This window comes from Nematostella vectensis, chromosome 2 (genome assembly GCF_932526225.1).
Source record: "Nematostella vectensis chromosome 2, jaNemVect1.1, whole genome shotgun sequence".
In the NCBI taxonomy this organism is placed as follows: Eukaryota; Metazoa; Cnidaria; class Anthozoa; order Actiniaria; family Edwardsiidae; genus Nematostella; species Nematostella vectensis.
The window spans coordinates 13,358,281-13,380,746 of NC_064035.1; the positions used below are offsets into that span (position 1 = coordinate 13,358,281).

A 22,466-nucleotide genomic window follows, 5' to 3' on the forward strand; every position below is an offset into this window, starting at 1 on the left:
GAGGCTACGAGCTTCGCGGCAACAACGATTTGAGCGAAGCTCAGGGTGTATTCTTCGAAGTCTCGTCAATAATTTCCAGCTGCTTAACCGCTTTCTGGCGTCCTTCAATCAAACCATCCCTGATCAAACTAACGGAATCACATTTCATAGTTTTTGATTGGTCGGCGTCGTGCGTAGGCTGGTGTAATTGGAAGCCATTTAAGTGCTTCAAAGATTTTAAATGGCGGAAGCCAAGTTAGGCGTTGTAAATCGTAGCCTGATTAATTAGACAGCACGTGATCGTTCGTTTCACCTCCTCTCGATCGTTCTTTTCACTTCCTCCCGAGAGGAAGTGAAACGAACGATCACGTGCCGTCTGATAAATCAGGCTATGTAAATCGTCGACGACAATTCGCAGAATATTGAGAACCGCAGTAAAACAAAACTTACCCTGTCTGATCAATCGAACGAATCCGAACAAAATGCCGACATCCAATCGGCCGATTGCTTCCCGGTGGATTCGGCAATCGAACATAATCGAATACATTTTTTTTTAGTTTGATTTCAATTTATTATTAGTTCGATCCTGCTCAATAAATATGACTAAACCCGAAAATAGGCTTTAATTTCAAAAGTCTTGGGATGGAACTCAATCAATAGCGCAATAATACGACCAGTAAGTTGTACGGCCGCTGTCTGAGGCGCTTTCCCATGCCTTCAACTCGATCACGTCTGAATCTGAATTCAGCATCTAGCTGCGATGGGAGTGATTAGCTACTCCAATTTATTTATTTATTTATAACTTTCAATGGTTTTAAAGATCGGTTTTCTTCGATTAAATTTAACGCAGCCAATAAAAAATGATTAGTTTTATTCGTAATTAGAGAAAAGCATTATTACTGTTGCACCAGCTGTGATTAGGAATATTTTTTATATTTCAAAAGCTAATCGATTACTTTACTGTTAATTGGCCGTTACTTAACAATTTCTTAACAATTTGCAAATTGGCTATTTGTTCGTCACCTTAATAATTTTATCGAAAAATGTCACTTTTAACGCTTTCACAAATTTTAAAAATCTCACACACTGTTATTTTTATACACCGCCAGATCCCCGCTTAGCCCTGGAGTTTTTGTTAAGGGGGATGCCTAAATCACCGTTTTTATAGGAACCGATTTAAGAAAAGAATGCAAACCTCTTTTTCTCAGTAGTACCTTATTTTCTCGAAATTTGGAAAACTTTCATTATTACCTTAAATCAGATAACAATTACTAAAAGTGAAATAAAAAGACATAATGACATTTAGTTTTCAGCAATGAAAATTAGCCAATTTATCCCGCAATTACTGTTTACTTTTGTACGTGCTACTTGATTTACGCCTCCTTGATTTGATTTTAATTTCGATTAAACAAGCAGATATAAAAGCGAAGCTGGGTACCTGAGTTTTATCTCTTTTGACGTTGCACAAGCAAGGCACCCAGGTAAGAATTGGCCGATTGTTTTTATGGTTTTGACATGGCGTTTTATCACTCCTCTCAGTAATTATGTTATTCTTTCATCTATCTGTACATCAGGTTTGTTGTGTGGAGTTAAACATATAGAGCCTTTTCTTAGAAAAAATGAAACCGAGAAAAAATCAAAATATTTCACTGTTAATCGAACTCATGTCGAATTCAATTTGTAACGAAAAATGGTAAACTCCAGCGCATGTTTCATCTTTCACTTCAATCATTGTTTTCCTTTGATTTCTTAGTTTTTTAAGCTTATCTCCCGCTCACCCATAGAATGAAGTACCCCATCATAGCCCTGCTTTGCCTCTATGCGAATGCGGCATCCGTGTATCATATCTTCTCTCCCATAGAATGAAGTACCCCGTCATAGCCCTGCTTTGCCTTGTGGCGAGTGCGGCATCCGTGTATCATATCTCCTGTCTCCCATAGAATGAAGTACCCCGTCATAGCCCTGCTTTGCCTCTTGGCGAATGCGGCCTCCGTGCCTCACATCTCCTGTCTCCCATAGAATGAAGTACCCCGTCATAGCCCTGCTTTGCCTCTTGGCGAATGCGGCATCCGTGTCTCTCGACCCTAAGTATTGCATCAATCAGGAAACTTACTATTCCATCTACCAAGTACCCACACACAACTGTGACTGCGAGGCTAAGCAGGCCGGTGCTCTGCGCTACCATGAGGGAAACCTACAGGTGTGCAATGGAAAAGAGTACGTGGATGTGTGCGCCAACAACCGCGCATCAGTTCCAGAAGTTGGTTCGGCGGAAAACGCTGGCAAGTCATGCCGTGATATTATTTCAAGGCGCGAGTAAGTATGAGTAGAAACACTCGGAGGTTTTTGGCATGGATTTATTGCTAGGATTGAGTAGATTTAAGACATTTTTATTTTATAATTTGCCTTCAGCGTTTTGCCTTCGTATTTCATTTCTGTCATTCGGCTAGGGTGGGATCTTACTCTCTATCTTACTCTCATAAATTGGTTGATAGGTTTAACCATCTTTTTTTTAATATTTATTTATTTTTATTGTATTTGAAGTACGATCCTCATGCCCTTGGTATGAAAGCTAAAATTGTATTGATGATTGTTCTGAATGACCAGGGGAGCTAAGAGCGGTATGTATTACATCAAGAATGGAGACAAGAAGATCAAGACCTACTGCTACATGGAAGAGATGTGTGGAGGCAAGGGCTGGACTATGATCATGAAAATTGACGGAAACAAGGTAGCCTGTCCTATCTCCGCCTTTTCCGCCAACTCTGTACACAAGTTGTATCCTTCCCCAAGGGGGGGGGGGGATCGGAGCAGAAGTGGAAAGCCCTAGACAAAATACCATTATTCAGACAATTTTACTACCAAACCATTTAAATACTTTAACCATCCTAAACTTTTTATTAAGACCCCTTTTCCTAGCATACCATTTAGTTCCGTTTCTATCGTGTGCGTGTTTATCCATAATCCACCTTAATAGAGCACATAAATATACGATAATTACACGAACATCATACACACACATCATATTAATCACGTAACGTAACTCTTTTGGGAAGGCTTTTCGTAAAAAAATTATGAAAGTTAAAAATTCAAAAATAACGTAAATTAACTAGCATCGAATTGTATGGCTCACTATTATTAAACGGTACTTGATAACTCAAAATCTTATTTCATAGAAAACGTTCCGCTACGACTCGGCGTACTGGAGCAACAAGGAAACTCATAACCCATCCGAGGCCACCGGAGGGTTGCGGCAAGTGGAAACCAAGCTTTCAACCTACTCCGACTTTGCATTCACCAAACTCTGCCTCGGCATGCGAACTGGGAACACTGTCAAATAGGCTACACTCAGTTACAGCGCCAAGTCCCTGTATGACGTCATCGCCGACGGCCAGTATCGCAGTACCAACAAGGGCCGTGACTTCTGGAAGAGTCTGATCCCCAATTCGTCTCTGCAGAGGAACTGTGGACGCGAAGGGTTCAATGTGGTCTCTCGCAATAATGATGCAGTGGCCAGGATCGGAATAATCGGTAACCAGGAGAATGACTGCAATTCTCCTGACTCGCGTATTGGGTTTGGCACGATGGGCCACAACTGCGGCCAAACCAACGACAACTCGGCTGGTAACGAGGCCAGATGTGCACCAGACAACGGAGACAAAAGCATCAAAAGCTTTGGCTACATCTTCGCAGCTTAGAAGTTTGGCTCTGCTTGACAAAACTGTTAGCAGTGGAAGACACATAAAAGATGTTGTTGATTTTGCATTAAATATCACATCAATTTGACTCTTCTATTTAACGTCTAACTGCCTCTTACGCTTGATTGATTATTGGTTGCCAAGCTACTTTTGGTTAGAAACTCTGTCACGTACACAGCCCCCTTGGCGGCCCAAAAAGTGGGTCATATCTTATTAAGGAATCTTCACATACTTCGTAGTTTTCATATGATACCTATGACTGCGCACCCCCCCTCCCCCCCCCCCCCCTCTCAGCCTGAATGTTGTCCTCAATAGGAAGTACTCGCAATATTTTCCAATGGTAAATATCTATTATTGCAATATTACCCATCACATACTGTTATTCCAAACATCCAAACCATGCAGTTTGTTTCATTCATTTTTGCGGAGAATCACATACAACCGGGCTTCCTGTCTTTTTTCACGAAGAGGCTCCTGGTAACTAGCCATTGTTTAGGCGCCAAATCTGAAGAGACGTGCGCGAACAAATCAACATGGCGGCCTTCAATCTGAGTCGAGTGAAACAGAAAACTCCTAGAAATACTCTATAGAGATCAATTTATCATAGATGCCGTAATGGCTAAAGGAGTAGATGAAGTCTTGAATTGTCTAAGGCAAATGCAAAAGAATCTAGAGTGCTCTATATGGTAAGATCTTCGGCTGTCGATGGTCGATTTTGGATTTGTTGTGATTCATGGTTGTAGCACGATGATAGTTATGTAACCTATTACCATTGGTCTGTTTTAGCTTGGAATTGCTGAGAAATCCGCATTCTACAAAGTGCAATCACCAGTATTGCTGGTAGGTTAAACGATACGCCACGATCTGTAAGGTGTATGAAATTAAGTGAATTTTGGCGAAATTTGATCAGCGTGAATGATCAAAGTGAGTCGGGATTCCCGGGGTAAGAATGTTACCTTTCGAGTAAACGCTTTATATAGTCGTAAAAAGGGATTGCCTATTTTAGCCTGAGCATCGGTTTAGACAGAGAAGAATGTTTTCATCGAAGTAAAATGGCTGATACCATTTACCTTTCGAGTAAACGCTTTATATAGTCGTAAAAGGGATTGCCTATTTTAGCCTGAGCATCGGTTTAGACAGAGAAGAATGTTTTCATCGAAGTAAAATGGCTGATACCATGCTTCATCTTTCACGATTGTAGACAATAATTTTTTAACTTATCTAACCTAACACAAATTAACTTATCTTTTTTTCATTTAAGCAATCCTTCTTAGTTGTGTTCGGTGGTGCTTCCAAACTTGAATCCCCCAGGCTTTAGGCCTGCAGAGCTAGAACTATATAGGAACCAGGCCATATGTATCACAAAATGTATACTGTAAATAATAGCCAACTGTGTTGTTTGTTTGCTACAGGGATTGTATCAACCAGGTTCTTGAGAAAAGCAGCAAAAAGAGCAAGAATAAATGGTTTTGTCCCCTTTGTAAAACTCCTGTTACAAGACGAAGCCTAACACCCAACCCAAAGCTCGCAAATATAGTGGCAGCCGTGAAAAACCTTCAAGATGCAGTTACTTGTGATATAGAGACACCTGGTAAAATATGTTTGTTGCATTTTTTATCAGGGGCGGTAAGGGAGGTTCCGGCACGTTTCACATGTTTCAAAAATCAGAAATCACGTTTCATCATAAACCGACAACAAGGATCAATCTTTACTTGGAAATCATGAATCACAATTTTTGAAGAGCATAGATCACGATTTTCACTCATAAAATTTCACCATTCAAGAAGTTAGCAATCACTGATCACGGTTTTCAATTTGTCCTTTTCACGATATAAAACGAAATATAAACAAAAATAGCTATTCACAGATCATGAAAAATAACCCTTACCGCCCCTGTTATATAGATTTTCTTTAAGTTTCATGTTAGTTTTATGTTACAAAGCACAACACTAACAAATTTCAAAAACAGCAAAATATGTAGCAGAAGAAACAGCTTTTTCTCATTACCCATGTGTGCCTTTTCCAGGTCCAACTTCAGATTGCACTCTACTTAATTTTCTGGACACTCAGGCAATTGGAAATGTCTCACCATCGATCACCAATAACCAGATACAGGTGCATGAGTGCCTTGATATTGTTTATTTTGCATTTATGAATTTTTGGGGGGGTGTGGGTACTTCCCATTACTGGTACAGGCCTGTTGAGGGGTTAATGGGTTAAACAAGAAATGTTTGTAAATGTCATTATAATAATGGTACCTCTAGCATTTGCTGAATAGAGGGTGGACCACAGATCATATATAAACCATAATCTGATAGCTGTTAATGTTTTGTTTTCATAGGAATCATCGCAACAGAACAACTTAAGGAGAAGCAAACGAAACAATGTAATAGAAACTGTCAAAAAGAATACAATGATTTTTTTAAAAAAAATTACAATGATTTTTTTAAATGTATTTGATTTATTTTACCTTTCCAGAGTGACTGCCACAAGAAACTTCTATCTTCAAAAACACATGTTTTTATTGAACCCCAAGGTATTTTATCTGCCGCATCACTAATTGGATCATTATGTCTTGTAAGCTATTCAACATTGATACATTTTTTTCAGTGGGCTCTCTGCTCTATCTTGAAAGGATATTTGGGGAGTGAGAGAAACATACTAAGCACTTTAAATGGCTGTCTGTTATTATACGTGGTCAATGTCTACCTCCTTGAATATTTCAAGATGGAGATTTGACTTGATTATTTCAAGATGGAGATTTGAGAATATTTCAAAATTGACCTGTTAAAACAAGTGTTTTCAATTTAGGTCTTTGTCCTATAACATCTTTGACCTCACAAGCGTTCCAGGCCAGCTATTGACACTAGTCAGAAGGTCTAAAATCATTGTCATTGTAGGGGTCTATTGATGCTTCTGGGTGAGATGCTGTAGATAATTAATTTGATGTTGTTTGCTTAGATGATCACCATCCAGCTGTTCCAGCACAAATCATATCCAACACAAATATAAGGTGTGTTTCATTCTTTTATGGTGACCATGCAGAGTAAGTTTCCTCTTGGACATGTTTGAGTATTTGTCTTTGAGTATATTGTCTTTTGAAAATTATGTTAAACAGTCACAGTCATCTGCCATTCTTTAATTTCCATTAGTTGATGGTTGATTTCCATACTCTCAATTAAAATTGGTGAATGACAATATAAAACTTTTGTAAGATCATGGCCGTAGCAGGGGGTGGGTCACTGGGGGAACGTGTCCCCACAATATTTTCAAAAATTATAAGGAAATGACCAGTATGGGTGTGGCTGTGCCCCCCATTGTTTTCTTACAAAAAAACAGAATTACATTTGATGCTTTTGATTGGTAAGTTCTTTGTGGAAAGGTGGCGTTTTTTGAAGCCATTACAGAAACCCAGATTTAGCTGTTAAAAATCTTGAGCAAAAGTTCACAGAATATTGACAAGTGCAGTACCATTAGTACTTCAAGATTTCATTACATATTTATTTTTCTTATATTGTCCTCTTTACTGAATAAAAGTAATAACTACTGTTATCAGTGGCTAACTGGGGCTCTTTCAAGGTTGCTCAGAACTTTATCAAGTAAATTCTTACTCTTTGTAGGGTCTTGAGAACTGAAATATAAGCATCAAAGGGGTGGATTTTATTTTGAAAGGGTTCCTGAAATTCATTGCAATAGGGGTGGGGCTTGATATCCCCCAAATCCACTAATCCACCCCTGACCCACCCATATCAAGTGTCATAGACTGACCAACCTTGTTCGCCTCTGTTAGCAAAACATCTGTCTAACATCTTATACTAACTATGTTTTATGCCCAGATCATCTTTTCCAAGAACTCCAGATGTTTCGAAACAGACAACAACTAAAAGACAACAACTACATCAGAGGTCCAAAAGAAAAGCTACAAAAAGGACAAGGAAAAGCACTACGCTTTCATCCAGACCAGCAAATGCCAACCAGCCCATTGCAGCAGATCTGTTAGAAGCTATCAATTCGATATCGTGCAGAGAAGGTAGACCAAGCATTTGCTCTCATTTAGGCTTATCCATTTTTAACAAAATGTTAGGTATTTTTTAGTAATAGTTTCATATTGTTTGCAGCAGGTGCAAGTCCAAGGGATACTCAGGGTTGCAGCAGAGACACTGGTACTTTTCAAGAGAGGTGAATGTCTGAAAAGAAAAACACATACTAACATACAATTTTCTCAACAATAATCCCAGATTTCAGTAGACTTATAGAGTTTTAACATCATTTATCATTATTATGATCATTACTGCATGTTTTATAGGGAATGCTCCTTGACATATGGGGTCCAAAATGTATTACCCATACCCACCACTGAGCCCAACTCACCCATAAAGACAACAGCTATGGTTTCCAGTATAACAGGACATCCACAGATTACTACCACTTCACAGAATTTCCAGAAAGCAGAGGATAGCGAGAGTGCCACAGAGAGTATTTCACTTCTTTATCAGCTTGAATCGCATGCCACAAAGAACTCTGGAAAAGGAGTGACAAAAGGGTCGCCCCTGGAAGCACCTAGGGACCAGAAGGCACTCAATAACTACTCAAGTCCATGCCATAAAGCGGTAACCCCCGATATGAAAGTAATCAATTTGGGAAGTCCTCACAATGTCTATGATGATGATTTGGATTTAAGTGAGAGGGTTAAACTGAGGCGAAGAAATAGTGCAGTGACTTGGACTGAAAAGTCCCCTTTGACCAATACTCCGAGTAGTAGAAGCAAAAAAAATGTGAACTTATCAAATGAAACTAGAAGGGCAAAGAAATCTAGGCGATCTGACAATTCGGATAGCTTTCTCTTGTTTTCAAGAAACTCAGATGACGATAAGATTGATATTAAAAACAGTAACATCGAACAAGCTAACTTGAAAGAACAAGAAACATGCTCTGAGCTCCCTATTTCCAAAGAAACAAGCAAATGCATGACCCAGCCGTCATTATCTGATTCCCTCACAGCAACTACGTCTAATTCAGCGTCTCCTAGCCTCCTTGTGAAGAGCTCTCCACTTCACAAACACACACAGAAAACGCTAGAGAGTGAAGAGAATTGTGGACCTTGTCTTTCACATTTAGATGCCATCCCACCAAGCTACTCCTCCCCCGAGCTCAGTCACACTTTAATGATCAATCCTCTAGCACATACCACTATCAACTCAATGGTAAAGCCAAAAAGTAAGCTTGACAGAGCAAATGAACCATACCCAAAGGCAGTAAACAACAGAGTCGGCGATTTCAGTAGCCCCTCCACCGAATACAGCATTTGTTCAGAGAATAAGCCAAGTGATTTGCTTGATCCTGAAGGGGAAAAAGTGTTTACTCCTGTATCCCCCGCTGGGACACAGGATTGGAATACCCTTGCACATAATATAATGCCCACTCCGACCACACCCTGTCTTTTTGCAGAGAGTACAGAGGAACGTGAATCCAACAAAAGTAGTACTACATCAGAGAAACCAGAAAATTCTGAAAATAAAGTGAGGCCAGGAACGAATGATCTAATGACCAGTGGTAACGAATCTTCATCGCTACAGAAGAAAAATGAACCACCTAAGAGATATGAAGACAATATCGTTCACTCCGAGAGTTTAAACACACAGCAAAGTTCGGATCCCCAAAGTATGTCCTTGTTACATGACATCGAAGAAGTTGAGTTATATGACAAAGAGAGCTTGCCAAAGCTAGCTCCACTGGATGAAGCTTCCCTAAACCGCACAACTGTACATTGCAGTGCTGAAGACAGCGTTATACCTTGCTGTAAAGTAGATGATACAAAAAGAAAACAATCAGAGGAAAAGAAATGCAGTTCACCTGAACAATTTGAAAGCATTGGAGACATTATACCGCCTACACCACCTGTTATTGCCAAGAAACATCCACAATTAAAGGCCAAATGTGCAGAGAGTTGTCACCAAAGGGTGCATCCAGTTACTAACACTTGTGACATTGACGAATGCAAGAACGAGCCATTTGGCGAAAATGAACTTGTTAAAACGTATAATGATACCAATAGTGGATCTTGTAAGAATAGCGGAGATGAAATGCAAAATAGTCGCCAACGCTCTTCAAGTAACAAAGGATCACTTGAACTTGATTCAAATGGGCTTGAATCAACAGAGACTCAAATGAAACATTTTATGAATAAAGAAATAATGCCAGACGAAGTATGCCAAACTAAAGAACCTGATTTGAAACGGAGGAGAATAGAACCTGTGATCTTAGATAGTGACGCGGGAGAGTCAGATGACGACATGCTGATGAAGTCGGTCTTTCTATCAAAGGACGAACCTGCTGAGAAAAGACAAGATGAACGTGAGAATGGTATTTGTGCCACTACAATGGGTAATCACTCTAGGAGGTCGTGCTCTAAGGGCCAAAAGGACCCATCAGACCACAGTGCAGACAATACGCCAGCTTATTTAATGAACAGACAACAGCGAAGCGAGGAATGTGATTTTCAATATGCAGTAGAAAAAGAAGAAAAATATAAACATGATAAAGTAATAACAACAGAAACGTTTCATGGAAAGAAACACGAAGGCGTTAAAGAGTCAATTTGTCGTCAGGAAGGAAATGGTAATATACAGTCTACAGATAAGGTCAGGCCTACAGGGGATGAATCAGGGCAAGTCTGTCTGGAGAAGACAGGAGACGAACCAAGAAAATCCGATCTTAGAAATCTAGCGGAGATTGAGAAGGAAACGCAAGCCCACAGACACAAAGAACACGGCCTGCTAGAAGATAGGGATCAAACAAGGCAAGACCAAGAACGCAGTCTACAAGGGACTGAAGATGAAACAATACAAGAGCAAGAACATAATCTTAGGGGGACTGAAGATAAAACAATGCAAGGCCAAGAACACAATCTACGAGAGACTGAAGATAAAACAATGCAAGACCAAGAACACAATCTAAGAGGGACTGAAGATAAAATAATGCACGGCCAAGAACACAATCTAAAAGGGACTCAAGATAAAACAATACAATCCCAAAAACACAATCTAAGGGGGACTGAAAATAAAACAATGCAAGGCCAAGAACACAATCTACGAGGGACTGTAGATAAAACAATACAATTCCAAGAACACAATCTAAGAGGGACTGTAGATAAAACAATACAATTCCAAGAACACAATCTAAGGGGGACTGAAGATAAAACAATACAATTCCAAGAACACAATCTACCATACACTGGACTGTCAGGGACAGTGGACGAGACAGTAGACGAAATGGAAGACCTAGAAAGTGTGTGTAAGTACAATATGCATCCATAGAGTAAAGCCTCATTCTCTGATTTCTTGTCTTATTATTTTGTGGAGAACCTACAACCGTATTGTTATCTTTCTTTTTTTTCTTTGCATGCAGCTCAGTATTCCCAAGAAAGTGAGCATCTTGATGCAGGTAAGGCTCTGTGCACCTTTTGGTTGCTACTTACGCAAAAACAAATAGGTCCATATGTAGAGAGAAGAGATAATCATTGTCTAGAGAGACGAATTAAACATTTTCTAGAGGGACGAGTTAATCATTGCCTAGAGAGACGAGTTAATCATTGGCTAGAGAGACGAGTTAGTCATTGGCTAGAGAGACGAGTTAATCATTGGCTAGAGAGACGAGTTAATCATTGGCTAGAGAGACGAGTTAATCATTGGCTAGAGAGACGAGTTAATCATTGGCTAGAGAGACGAGTTAATCATTGGCTAGAGGGACGGGTTAATCATTGGCTAGAGGGACGGGTTAATGATTGGCTAGAGAGATGAGTTAATCATTGGCTAGAGAGACGAGTTAATCATTGGCTAGAGAGACGAGTTAATCATTGGCTAGAGAGACGATTTAATCATTTTCTAGAGGGACGGGTTAATTATTGGCTAGAGGGATGGGTTGATCATTGGCTAGAGAGACGAGTTAATCATTGGCTAGAGAGACGATTTAATCATTGGCTAGAGAGACGATTTAATCATTGTCTAGAGGGACGGGTTAATCATTGGCTAAAGGGACGGGTTAATCATTGGCTAGAGAGACGAGTTAATCATTGGCTAGAGGGACGGGTTAATCATTGGCTAGAGACCGGTTAATCATTGGCTAGAGAGACGGGTTAATCATTGGCTAGAGAGACGAGTTAATCATTGGCTAGAGGGACGAGTTAATCATTGGCTAGAGAGACGGGTTAATCATTGGCTAGAGAGACGAGTTAATCATTGGCTAGAGGGACGGGTTAATCATTAGCTAGAGGGACGGGTTAATCATTGGCTAGAGGGACGGGTTAATCATTGGCTAGAGGGACTGGTTAATCATTGGCTAGAGAGACGAGTTAATCATTGGCTAGAGAGACGAGTTAATCATTGGCTAGAGAGACGAGTTAATCATTGGCTAGAGGGACGAGTTAATCATTGGCTAGAGGAACGAGTTAATCATTGGCTAGAGGGACTTGGTTAATCATTGGCTAGAGGGACGGGTTAATCATTGGCTAGAGAGACGAGTTAATCATTGGCTAGAGGGACTGGTTAATCATTGGCTAGAGAGACGAGTTAATCATTGGCTAGAGTACAGGTTAACCCTCGACTATTTGATTCCAGCCTCCTCGCGTCACATGGATAGCACTAGTGCTTCCTCCTTCCTTTCAGATGTTCCCATGGCAACACAGGTATGTTTTGATATATGTATAGGGTATTATCGACGTGTTAATCTTTGCAATCTATTTGAATTTTGACAGTATTGGAACTGTCTCATCATCGGAGAACTAAGAATGTGTATGATTGTTTGGACTTCTGTTACAAGGTATTGAACATTAAGGACACGTCACTATTTATATGTGTATGTTTCTATTTTTAACGACTTTTGTAGGATATTGCAGACAGAAAGGAGCGTGTAAAAACGGTGGAGCAAGAGATGGCAGAGCTTCGAGCGCTCTTAGATCGTGTTGAGCAGGAAAAACAACAAGTGGAAGACCTGGAATCTACTCAAAGTCAACCTGAACACATGGATATTGGCTCAGATGAAGGTATGGCATGCAACTTTCACATTCGCAGCAAACAAAATGTCTTTTAAACAAGAGCAGAAACCACTTTACTCATAGCGTTAAATAGAGTTACGATCGAGATGTTGCAGTATGAAGCCCATGACTCAGGGCATTATATAATAGATAATAATAATTATATAATATATAGTTACCATGGAAATCATGTTGTGTATGACGTTCACCATTGTATAGTTTATACTTACCACTCGTCTCATACTTTTTTCAGAGGATGAACAGACATCGCTATCCCTCACGCCGCCACCACCGCTTGCGCAACACAAGGTTACCCACACGGCAGACCTCCCGTCTCCCCTGAAATCAGTGTCTCGCTTTATACGGGACGCCACCTTCAACGAGCTTGATATCGACTCCGCCGATGCACTCAGGACTACACACTGTACGCCAACATCAGGGGAGAAGCCGTCAAGGGAGGCAGCTTCTTTTGGGAGTCATTATAACAATCGGGCAAAACCGAAAGAACACAACGCAAAGAATACAGCCCGATCTTTGAAGGACTATTTCAAGCAAGTTAAGCTGGATTCAGTGGAAGGATGCGCCGACGCTAAGGATACGAGGCGTTTGGAGAGCATAACATCAGCTCTTGCGCTAACGGCCGAAAACAGCGATACGACTGGAAAACCAATACCTGATCTGTCTACTAAAAAGAAGAACTCGAAACTAGCGGAAAAAAGAGACGGTAACCCATCGTCAAAAATGGATCTCACAATCGATCCTACAGATGACGAGACACCACGTGTTCGTCCAAGAAAACGTTACCCACAGGTGTGTTTGCAGAATACTCCAGAGATTACCTGTCCAAAAGACACAGGCTCTGATGATGAGGTGATTGTTTCCGAGAACACTCCACCCTCCAGCGTGTCGCGGCACAGGTCCCGGAGCAGGTCACGCCTTGAGATTGTTTCCAAGAAATCGCCTGCCGTTAACGTGTTGTGTAGTAGTCGCATTGAGTCTCCATCTCAGCAAAGTATTCCTGAAGAGTCTTTGAAGCGCTCCTATGTTTCAAACAATCCCAAAAGTCCTCTCATGGAGTCTAGCAAACTGCCAATAAAACTCATCCACGATAAAAGCTCGCCGCTAGTCAATAGTAATTCTCAGAACTTTGTAAAACAACCTCCAGCGATCCCCTCCGGAAAGACAGTTGATGTCGACGTGAAAGAGAAGTCATCACTTTCGAGAAAGGATTTTGAAAACTGCAATAATGTAACGGGAAAAGACAGACAACCTCGAGCCGTGTCATTTGTCACCACTCGGCTCAATCGCGACTTGATGGTGAGATTTGTTATCTATAGATTAATTACTCCACCGTTACAACTCAAGTTAACTGTGCTGCATTTTCAGACACAATCAATGGTGAAAAGTGGGTTGGTTGGGTATGTTATCCATTGAGTATGCGTCGCACCACACGCGACTTTGAGTATTTTATAAACTCTCCGCAATTGTGAACCGCGTTATAGCTTCGGTTTGGGCCCATTGGTCAACACTACATGGCTTTTAAAAATGCAATGATTGGCCAATCAGGTTACTATCGATAGTTGAAACCGTTCGATGATATTTTGCTAAAAAGCCAGACTTTATATATTTGAAAAAAAAATATTTTATTGTAGGGTCAAACACGCAAGCTAGCTCAGATGTACGGCGGCCGTGTAGCCAGTGAGTTCAACAAGAAGACCACGCATGTAATCATGGCAACCGGTAGGTGTTACTCCAATGAACAAGGAGACCACGCATGTAATCATGGCAACCGGTAGGTGCTACTCCAATGAACAAGGAGATGTTGGTGCTGGTCAAGTTTTGCGTGTTTTTTATTACATTTTTCCTTCTCGAAGTGTACCTTATTGTCGCGTGTTTTTTTATTACATTTGTCCTTCTCGAAGTGTACCTTATTGTCGCGTGTTTTTTATTACATTTGTCCTTCTCGAAGTGTACCTTATTGTCGCGTGTTTTTTATTACATTTGTCCTTCTCGAAGTGTACCTTATTGTCGCGTGTTTTTTATTACATTTTTCCTTCTCGAAGCGTACCTTATTGTCGCGTGTTTTTTATTACATTTGTCCTTCTCGAAGTGTACCTTATTGTCGCGTGTTTTTTATTACATTTGTCCTTCTCGAAGTGTACCTTATTGTCGCGTGTTTTTTATTACATTTGTCCTTCTCGAAGTGTACCTTATTCTGCTTAATTTTCGCGCGTACTTAAATTCGCGATTTCAAAAAAAAAAAATTAAAGACTCGCGAAAAATAGAGACATTGAAATTGAAATTTAATGGATATAGAAAAAGTGATCACAGAGATTGGAGGTTCTGTTGAGATCCCCTTGTAAGGACATATAACGGAACCATCGAAAATGGCTCGAGGCTTCAATATATTGGTCTTGTTTTAGTTGTTGGTAAGTCTTTTTTTTTTGTAAAAACGCCTTCGCGAAATTAAAAACACGCGATATGTTCGGGGAAAGTTTTCGCGAAATTTAAGACGCGCCAAAATAAAGACGTAGTTCTAATGTAGACTGGATTGAATTTTGTAACTTCTAATTCTATAGTCCTTCAACTCGTTTATATTTTGTGAAACGCTTAGTTAGGAGCGTCTCATGCCAGACACCAAGTCGGACATCAACGATTAACTTTCCTAGCCACATCGTCAAAAATCAAAATAAAAGCACTGCCACAACCGGAAGACCAAGACATAACATGTTTCTTGCTTCCAATGTTTTGATTTTCCTATCCACAGATGAGAGGTTCAGAATCTCGAAAACCAGTTATACCATGAAATATCTAATGGGACTCGCTCTTGGGAAGTGGATTGTGAGCCATCATTGTAGGTCTCATGATAATAACTATCAAGCAGTCTTATGTTAACTATCAAATTGTCTTATGTTGACTATCAAGTCGTCTTATATTAACTATCGAATTGTCTTTTGAGAAAAACTTCTTACGATAAGAAAGTATTATCACGTTAGTTCAGCTCACTGATTTTTATTTTTTCATAACCAAGGGGTGACCGCATGCATCAAGGCTAAAGCACTTCTACCTGAGGTGAGAGGTGTACTTGGAACACTCATCTCAAATACTTTTTCATGGGAAGCGTAGCTGAATTACAGTCATTTTTTTTGTTGTTTACATAGGAGTTCTTTTTGCGCATTTCTATGCGAAATAGGTTATCAGTTCCAAATGAAACTGCAAGCTTTTAAGAACATCTGATCTACTCTAATAAGAACATCTAATCTAAGCATGACGAGATAATCAGCTTTGAAAAGAATAATATATGATAATCATTTCTATATATATATATATATTGTAACCATTGCAGATATAGAATTTTACAATATATATATAATATATATTGTAACCATTGCAGATATAGAATTTCATCTGGCAGAGCAGCAGGGTCTCTGTAGTTATTGTTTTCTAAGAGTCCTCAAATATTATTAGGTCTTATAGTAGCTATCAGGAGTAGAATAACTACTTTAAAAAGGTTCAAGATGTGGTAAATTACTTACATCTCAGGACCAGTATGAAGTGAAAGGTGATCATGAACTTGGACAGTCCCATATACCGAGGGTGGCACGCCAGGCAAGACGCAAGCAGGTAAACTCAACATCATCTTTTTAAGATACCTCTAGGTATATAAGGGAAAATCCAGGGGAACAAGTCAAGTAATAAAAACTCCACAACACATTTTGTTAGACGATATTCAAGATGAATCTTTAACTTTGCACGACTTGATAATTGGACTTACGTTACCAAATGTTTCATGCAATGTGACTTGGGGGGGGGGGGGGGGGGGTGGAGGAGGGAGCATCAGAAAACAAATGCACCTTTTTCTTACAGCGTCCTCTGTTATTGTGTAACTACAATGCTCTTTGTTTGGATGAATTTCATGGCTCAGTCTCTAAAGGTGAGAAGCCACCGTTCTAATATTGCAAATGCTTTTGATTTGAAAAGATTTCTGTATAATGAATTCCGATTCCTCTCTAGCTCAACTATATCAGCTACTTCATTTCTGTGGTGCGAATATATGCAGCAGCACAGAAGAGCTGACTGGATACCAGGATCAGGTGGGTGTGTGCTTATTACGTTTTCTTGGAATTCTATGATACGCGATCTTTGTAGTGAGATTTTGACTTTCTTTTCTGTAAAAAGTTATGTTGGTAAAACATACTATTCTTGGGCTTCAAGCTGGCATCGTCTTCAATCTTATTTTCTGCTATTGAAGATTTGGAAAATAACTAGTTAGTATCAACATGGAGCTCAAGACCTAGCCATATGCTGCTGAGGAATATACTTATTGTCAGTAACGGTTATAATCTGCAGCATCCAGATGTAAGGAGTGTATTAATCATTGACAAAGAAGACTGCCAATCTTTGGAGGCAATTACAGGTCTGTTTGAGTACTATACTTTATTTCTTTTACATTGGAAAGTAAGGGTAATTGGAAAGTAAGTTTAGTTTGCTCTTTCTTACTGAAAAAAGATTTTTGGGGATACTTTCTTTTCTGGCATGTATCAAAAACAGTTTGGGCCCTTGGCATATCAAGCTAGTGTAACTAGGGTGGTGTGAGAACTAACAATGAATTTATGTTTATGCTCTGAATGAAGGTTTAGCTAGGGTATTGAATATACCTGCCGTCACAGTGGAATGGGTAACCGACAGTATTGCTAACTTCAGGCAAGTTACCTTTCTTACCTTTTTTGAAGTCAGCTTTGTAAAGCTTATTTTCTAAAGATGTGGAGAAGTGAGCTGAGACAAAATATGTCTTAGAATTTCACAAAGTCCCTCTCTCTCTCTCTCTGTACACATCGATTTTCACACACGTAAGCTCTTACATCTGTCTCTGCACCCTTCGATTGCAAAAAGCTGGCTTAGTTGAAGAATAGTGCTTATGAGCAGAACATCATTTAGAATCTTTGAGAAGCCTAAAATATTGATTGATTATTAAAGAATGTTAAGTAATGCTCCATGTAAGAACTAGGCAACCTAACCGCATATGCAGGCTTGTATGTCAAAAATGCCTTTGTTAATATTTGAAATTTGATTGGTCAAGACAAAAAATTACAACATAAGTTACACTTAAAACTAAAGGATGACTAACATTTTTTAATATTTGAGTTTTAGGATTTATTAGCATGTGTAATATTACTAGTGTGGAAATTATGTCAAGAAAAACTATTGTTCTATCTTTTTTTTGATTAGTTCAAAACAGAAAATCTCGGATAAGATATATTAGGGAGCACAAGTTCAAAATCTTACTATATTCTATATCTTGTGCCTTTGTGTTTATTACAAAAAATATCCTATGTTTTGCCGCAGGACAATGGGACTTTGCCTAGTTCTTGCATGGATGGTTACTTAATCACCCACTTCTTTGTTTTTGTTTATCATTGAAAATACAGCAGTTTATTTGCAAGGAAGCTTGAAATAACAATCTACAAAAGTAGTCTGATATGTTAGTGACAATAGTTTATTGGAAATAGCTTGGTTACTTGCTTGAATTAGCCAATGGAAATAGATGTTTTGTGTGACTTGCCATTAAGCGGGAGCTTAAAATGGCGGCATGATTGGCCTTCTTTTAGTTGTTTCTTCTTAATTTAAATTAAAAGCAGATTTACATGTCCTGGATAACAAATAAACGTTTGTGTGTGTGATCATCCCTTGTTCTCAAAAGAAATCATTATTTACTTGAGCGGGAAGTACTTTAATAGGTGATTGCTGTTAAATGCACCATTTAAGACTAAAATATGTTCTTTTTTCTTTGTATAGTGCTCAGGATTTCGAAGTTTATCATGTGGGCTCTGATGTAGAAAATGCTGGCTGGCAGTTATAGTAACATAAATAACTTAGTACTGAAGATAAACTGCAATATCATACAGCAGTCTTTCTTATTTAAAAGAAATGTAATGATAAATAGTAATAAAAACATTATGGTACATTTTTATTTATTTTTTTTTATCACAAAGCTTCTACAAAAGGAATAATTTCAGAGAAAAAACAGAATGTTCATAGAGTCAGATGGACTTCTGTTGCCACTGTCATCCCATCAGACACAGGTTGCATAGTCATATTTTAGTACTTGTCACAGTTACGTTTAGAATACTGAGTGCAAACACTATCGCTAGTTTCCTCCACATAACCTTCTGTTTTGTCCAGTCCTGAACCTGGAATACAGTCAAACAAGTATACAGTCAAACAAGTCTCCTCAGAGATATCACATCAAAAAAGTGAAACAAGTCACAGATATCACATCAAAAGAGTCAAACAAGTCTCCTTTGTGATATCACATGAAACAGGCCAAACAGTATTCTTGTCCTTATTGGACCAATACTAGGACTCCTTACCAGTGATAAGATTATGAAGGTTGCAGTAGTTGGTTCCATAGTCAAGAATTGCATACCACAATTCTGATGTTGAGTAGCCCTGTAAGAAAGGATTTGGATGTGTGCTACATAAGCATAAGTGCAATTTAGCATAAGTTAAAATTGAGGATGGCTGCACACTCCTGGGTCTAGTCCCTGCTGCAGCCTGGTCCCCCGCCCCCCTGTTATTTAGGCTTTGGAATGTTTGCTTTCTCTCTGAGAGGTTTGCAAACCTCGCTCAACTCAACACTGGATTTGTGTTTTTCTCCCCTCTCACCACACCCTTATGTGTAGCATGTCAACTAACTAGAAAAATTTCCCACCAAAGGTGAGTGGGGGAGCTGTGGCCCACTGATTATATCTGTTTTCCATTGCTTGCCGGTGTGAAGTCACACACCTTGACAGCACATGCAGAATCAGAAGAACTGGTGAAAGTGAAAGTCAGATCATCCTTGTAATGTTTTTTTGGCGTCTCATGAATTGCCTTTACTTCTTCTGGAGAAGATTTCACCAGCTAAAATAAAACAAAATATATGCAATTTACTGCAGTTTGCAATATTGTGTGAACTCTCATAAAAGATTTCCAACTTAAATCCATTTCCAGCTTAAATTGCCTTCTGGCCTCCATCATTCAAACTCCTTGAAGGCACATTCATTGGCCAGCATTGAAATGGCTTCAGTGTTAGCCAATGAATCATCAGGTGCTAACTAACAAGCACCAAAATGTAGTTCTGTTAGTTTAAATGATGAAAGCCAGAATGCAAAATAGTTCAAAAGATATTTTGAGATATAAAATCTTACAATATACAAGCATTTTTCTCCTCCATTCTTGCAGCCAGCATCACCACTCAAAGCTTTGATTTCTGTGACAATAGCTTCATTTACATGGCTACAATTTAACTTGAATTGCCTGTAAATAAAGCAGCCAAAATCAAGAGTATTAAGTAAAAGGGCCAAAGTTCATTTTTCAGCTATTGCTCAATAGGGGGTCACTTGGGGTGCTTGCCCTAAAGCAATACATCATCTTGTTACTTTGAGGTCGCAGTACCTTTTTAACTTTATCAGCCCTAATTATGGAGTTTGCTTTATTGCATCAGCCAATCACAAAAACTCCTAACCATCAATTGGTATCAATATATGTTGAACAACCTATACTATTTCATTTTGCAATACAGATAAATAATGTTGTTTACTCCCTAACTCGTTTTCACCTCTCTTGTTGGTTTGAGTAATCATGGTTCCATTGTTAGAAACTCCATAAAATGTTTGAGCGTTAGCTGCTGCTTCAGTTCTTTACACACTAAGGATTATGAATTCGAATACAAGGTAACTTTCCGCGTACGTTTCCGAGCACATTACGTAACACAAAGTCACGTCCTCGTAACATCACTTTGTAACCTACCAATGAATCGTGCACGAAGCGTGTAAACTTCTTGGTTTCAGAGCGTGAGCATCAACGGAGTAGATGCCAATACATAGCGCAAACAGGGCAAGAAACATAGCTACTTTCCCTGACATAACGAACGTTGTATCGAGTTGTTCCCGGTACTGTCCCTGTAATGACGATTAAGTCACATGATCTATCTGCAGCCTTGCGGTCACCCTGTGCCTTATTCTAGTCCCTAGTCTCGCGCGCAGCCCATTGGAGCATAGCGTGACCGACAAAAAAAAAACGTGATCGGTCGTAACACAGGGACAGGGCGGGGTCTACAACGCAGCTAGACGGTCGTGGGACTGGGCGGATTGTGTCAAGGAAAGGGGGGGGGGGGGGTGTACCCACTTTCTTTCAATGAAAAATAGAACACTCATCTTAATAGAAGCGTCGGCAGATAAACATACTTATCATGGTAACATGATATGTCGTCATTAAGGAAGCCGAGGCGGGATGAATTCCTTCAATGACTTGAAAACCGATAGGAATGTGTTGTTTCTCGCTAGGATCAAAAATATTAGGATCAAATATTAGGATCAAAAATTAGGGAAACTTTCATCTCGCAAAAGGAAATAGTTATAACAATATTATATACCTATTAATATCCTTGAGTAATTAACCAATAAATCTAATTATTGTTACCAGTCAATAACAATTTTAATTAGTTCCTTCATTTTAAGGATTTTGATAAAAGTAAGGGATAAAATAAGTTGCCCCAGTTCAGGAGGAACAAAATTTTCCGTGCCCCCCCCCCCCCCCCCCCTCCCCCATGGAGCAAAGCAAGGAACGCAAACGACAATGTCAAAAAAGGAAAGTAAGAGATTAGCTGCAAGCTGGTCAGAAAGTAGGGAAATAATTTGCTGTTGAAAACATTAATTCCGAAAAACTGAAGGCGCTCAATTTCTCGAAGGTGCGACCAAATCCATGTTCTCAGCCTGATAAAGGTTGATGCTATATGACGCAGAAGAAGCGTTCTTCTCCTTGCGAGAAAAGCGAAGCACGAGACAGAAAAGAATGAGAGAGAGGAAGACAGCAAATCAGATATGAGCGAGGATGTTGATGACGAAGAACGAGCTCTTATAGCATTAGAACTTTAGAACGTTAATTTTGAATATGGAACATAAGCATATATAGCGAAAACCATGAACAAAAATGTATATAGGGTGTATTCAAATTTGCATTGCATAGATAAAACGTGGCCTGGACCCCTGGATTGTGCGTGCCAAATAACTGCCCCCAAACCGAGACTTATTGAACCAAGAAATCTGACTTCACACTTGGTCAAATTATATAGACTAGAAGTATCTTCAAGATAGTGAAGTGCTCGGAGAAGTAATGTGTAATGCCTTGTTAGTGTTTAATAAACTACGCATTTCTTTCCTCTACTGGTTGTGTTTGCCTTGTCTTGGCTTCTCTAGCGAGCTGTCCCTTTGCGTTTGTTACCGTTACCGTCGGCGACAGATGAGTCGACCAGCGCTACGTTTTTTCCATCCCCGCTTCCCCATTATTTTATTAAATAGCCTATCGTTGAAAAGTGTAAAATACATTCCTTGCTACAGCTATTGCAATCGATGCCTCCTCTTAAATTTGGAAATTCAGAGCCAGTTTTTCTAACATTAGAACTGAATCGATAGCCATTAATTCTGTAAGAGTATTGAAAGTTTGTTCTATGAATACATGACTTCATTGTTTTAGCCAGGCAATAAAATTGGCTGAAAAAAACAACCACTTCTATTTTCAAAAACAACAAAAGATTTTTGTAGTTGTTTGCAAGATCGTTCAATTTGAACAGGGGCGTAGCCAGGGGGGTGGCCCAGGGGGCCCCCCTTCTAGCAGCCAAAATACAGTAAATGTATTAGACATTATCTACAATACAGGAGAAAATTCCTTGAACGGGCACTTTGCCCCATCCCCCTCCCCCCTGTTTAAAATCCTGG

General features: G+C 39.5%; 2 protein-coding genes and 1 non-coding gene across 5 annotated transcripts; 2 read left to right on the forward strand and 1 right to left on the reverse strand.

Annotated features, from left to right (window-relative positions):
• The first annotated feature begins 16 nt into the window (after positions 1 to 16).
• Positions 17 to 3,771, forward strand: LOC116604475. Its single transcript, XR_007307021.1, has 4 exons — positions 17 to 1,460; positions 1,999 to 2,295; positions 2,587 to 2,710; positions 3,156 to 3,771. It is a non-coding gene; the product is annotated as an uncharacterized skeletal organic matrix protein 5 (transcript).
• Positions 3,772 to 4,181: 410 nt separating this feature from the next.
• Positions 4,182 to 18,673, forward strand: LOC5521771. 3 transcript variants are annotated; one of them, XM_032366983.2, is made up of 23 exons: positions 4,182 to 4,363; positions 4,464 to 4,517; positions 5,090 to 5,268; positions 5,704 to 5,792; positions 6,019 to 6,063; positions 6,156 to 6,213; positions 6,639 to 6,690; positions 7,514 to 7,707; positions 7,796 to 7,856; positions 7,984 to 10,970; positions 11,085 to 11,120; positions 12,293 to 12,360; positions 12,561 to 12,717; positions 12,962 to 14,025; positions 14,361 to 14,448; positions 15,476 to 15,562; positions 15,740 to 15,780; positions 16,252 to 16,332; positions 16,576 to 16,642; positions 16,723 to 16,802; positions 17,059 to 17,125; positions 17,343 to 17,412; positions 18,505 to 18,673. In XM_032366983.2, the coding sequence occupies exons 1-23, from the start codon at positions 4,293 to 4,295 to the stop codon at positions 18,566 to 18,568; spliced, it is 5,760 nt and encodes a 1,919-aa protein (XP_032222874.1). In that variant the 5' UTR covers positions 4,182 to 4,292; the 3' UTR covers positions 18,569 to 18,673. The 3 variants fall into 3 exon arrangements, 2 of the variants coding, with proteins under 2 accessions (XP_032222874.1, XP_048579721.1); XM_048723764.1 differs by lacking the exons at positions 4,182 to 4,363; positions 4,464 to 4,517; positions 5,704 to 5,792 and having other exon boundaries at positions 5,131 to 5,268; XR_007307009.1 differs by lacking the exons at positions 16,252 to 16,332; positions 16,576 to 16,642; positions 16,723 to 16,802; ... (1 more) ...; positions 17,343 to 17,412; positions 18,505 to 18,673 and having other exon boundaries at positions 14,361 to 14,500; positions 15,740 to 15,781.
• On the reverse strand, positions 18,664 to 20,672 carry LOC5521666. The gene is made up of 5 exons (XM_032366984.2): positions 20,500 to 20,672; positions 19,899 to 20,007; positions 19,495 to 19,611; positions 19,080 to 19,158; positions 18,664 to 18,899 (listed from the first exon to the last, which is right to left on the reverse strand). Exons 1-5 carry the CDS (start codon positions 20,613 to 20,615, stop codon positions 18,808 to 18,810), a joined length of 513 nt encoding a protein of 170 aa, XP_032222875.1. The 5' UTR covers positions 20,616 to 20,672; the 3' UTR covers positions 18,664 to 18,807.
• Positions 20,673 to 22,466: the final 1,794 nt, after the last annotated feature.

What these genes read in the sequence shown, in the direction of transcription:
- LOC5521771 (XM_032366983.2), top strand. Translation starts at nt 4,293, where the DNA reads ATGGCTAAAGGAGTAGATGAAGTCTTGAATTGTCTAAGGCAAATGCAA. An exon ending in AAGTGAGCATCTTGATGCAG is followed by an intron (nt 11,121 to 12,292) that starts GTAAGGCTCTGT and finishes ATTTGATTCCAG; the next exon opens with CCTCCTCGCGTCACATGGAT. An exon ending in GACAGTATTGCTAACTTCAG is followed by an intron (nt 17,413 to 18,504) that starts GCAAGTTACCTT and finishes TTCTTTGTATAG; the next exon opens with TGCTCAGGATTTCGAAGTTT.
- LOC5521666 (XM_032366984.2), bottom strand. Translation starts at nt 20,615, where the DNA reads ATGTCAGGGAAAGTAGCTATGTTTCTTGCCCTGTTTGCGCTATGTATT. An exon ending in GAGAAAAATGCTTGTATATT is followed by an intron (nt 19,612 to 19,898) that starts GTAAGATTTTAT and finishes GTTTTATTTTAG; the next exon opens with CTGGTGAAATCTTCTCCAGA. An exon ending in CCTTCATAATCTTATCACTG is followed by an intron (nt 18,900 to 19,079) that starts GTAAGGAGTCCT and finishes ACTGTATTCCAG; the next exon opens with GTTCAGGACTGGACAAAACA.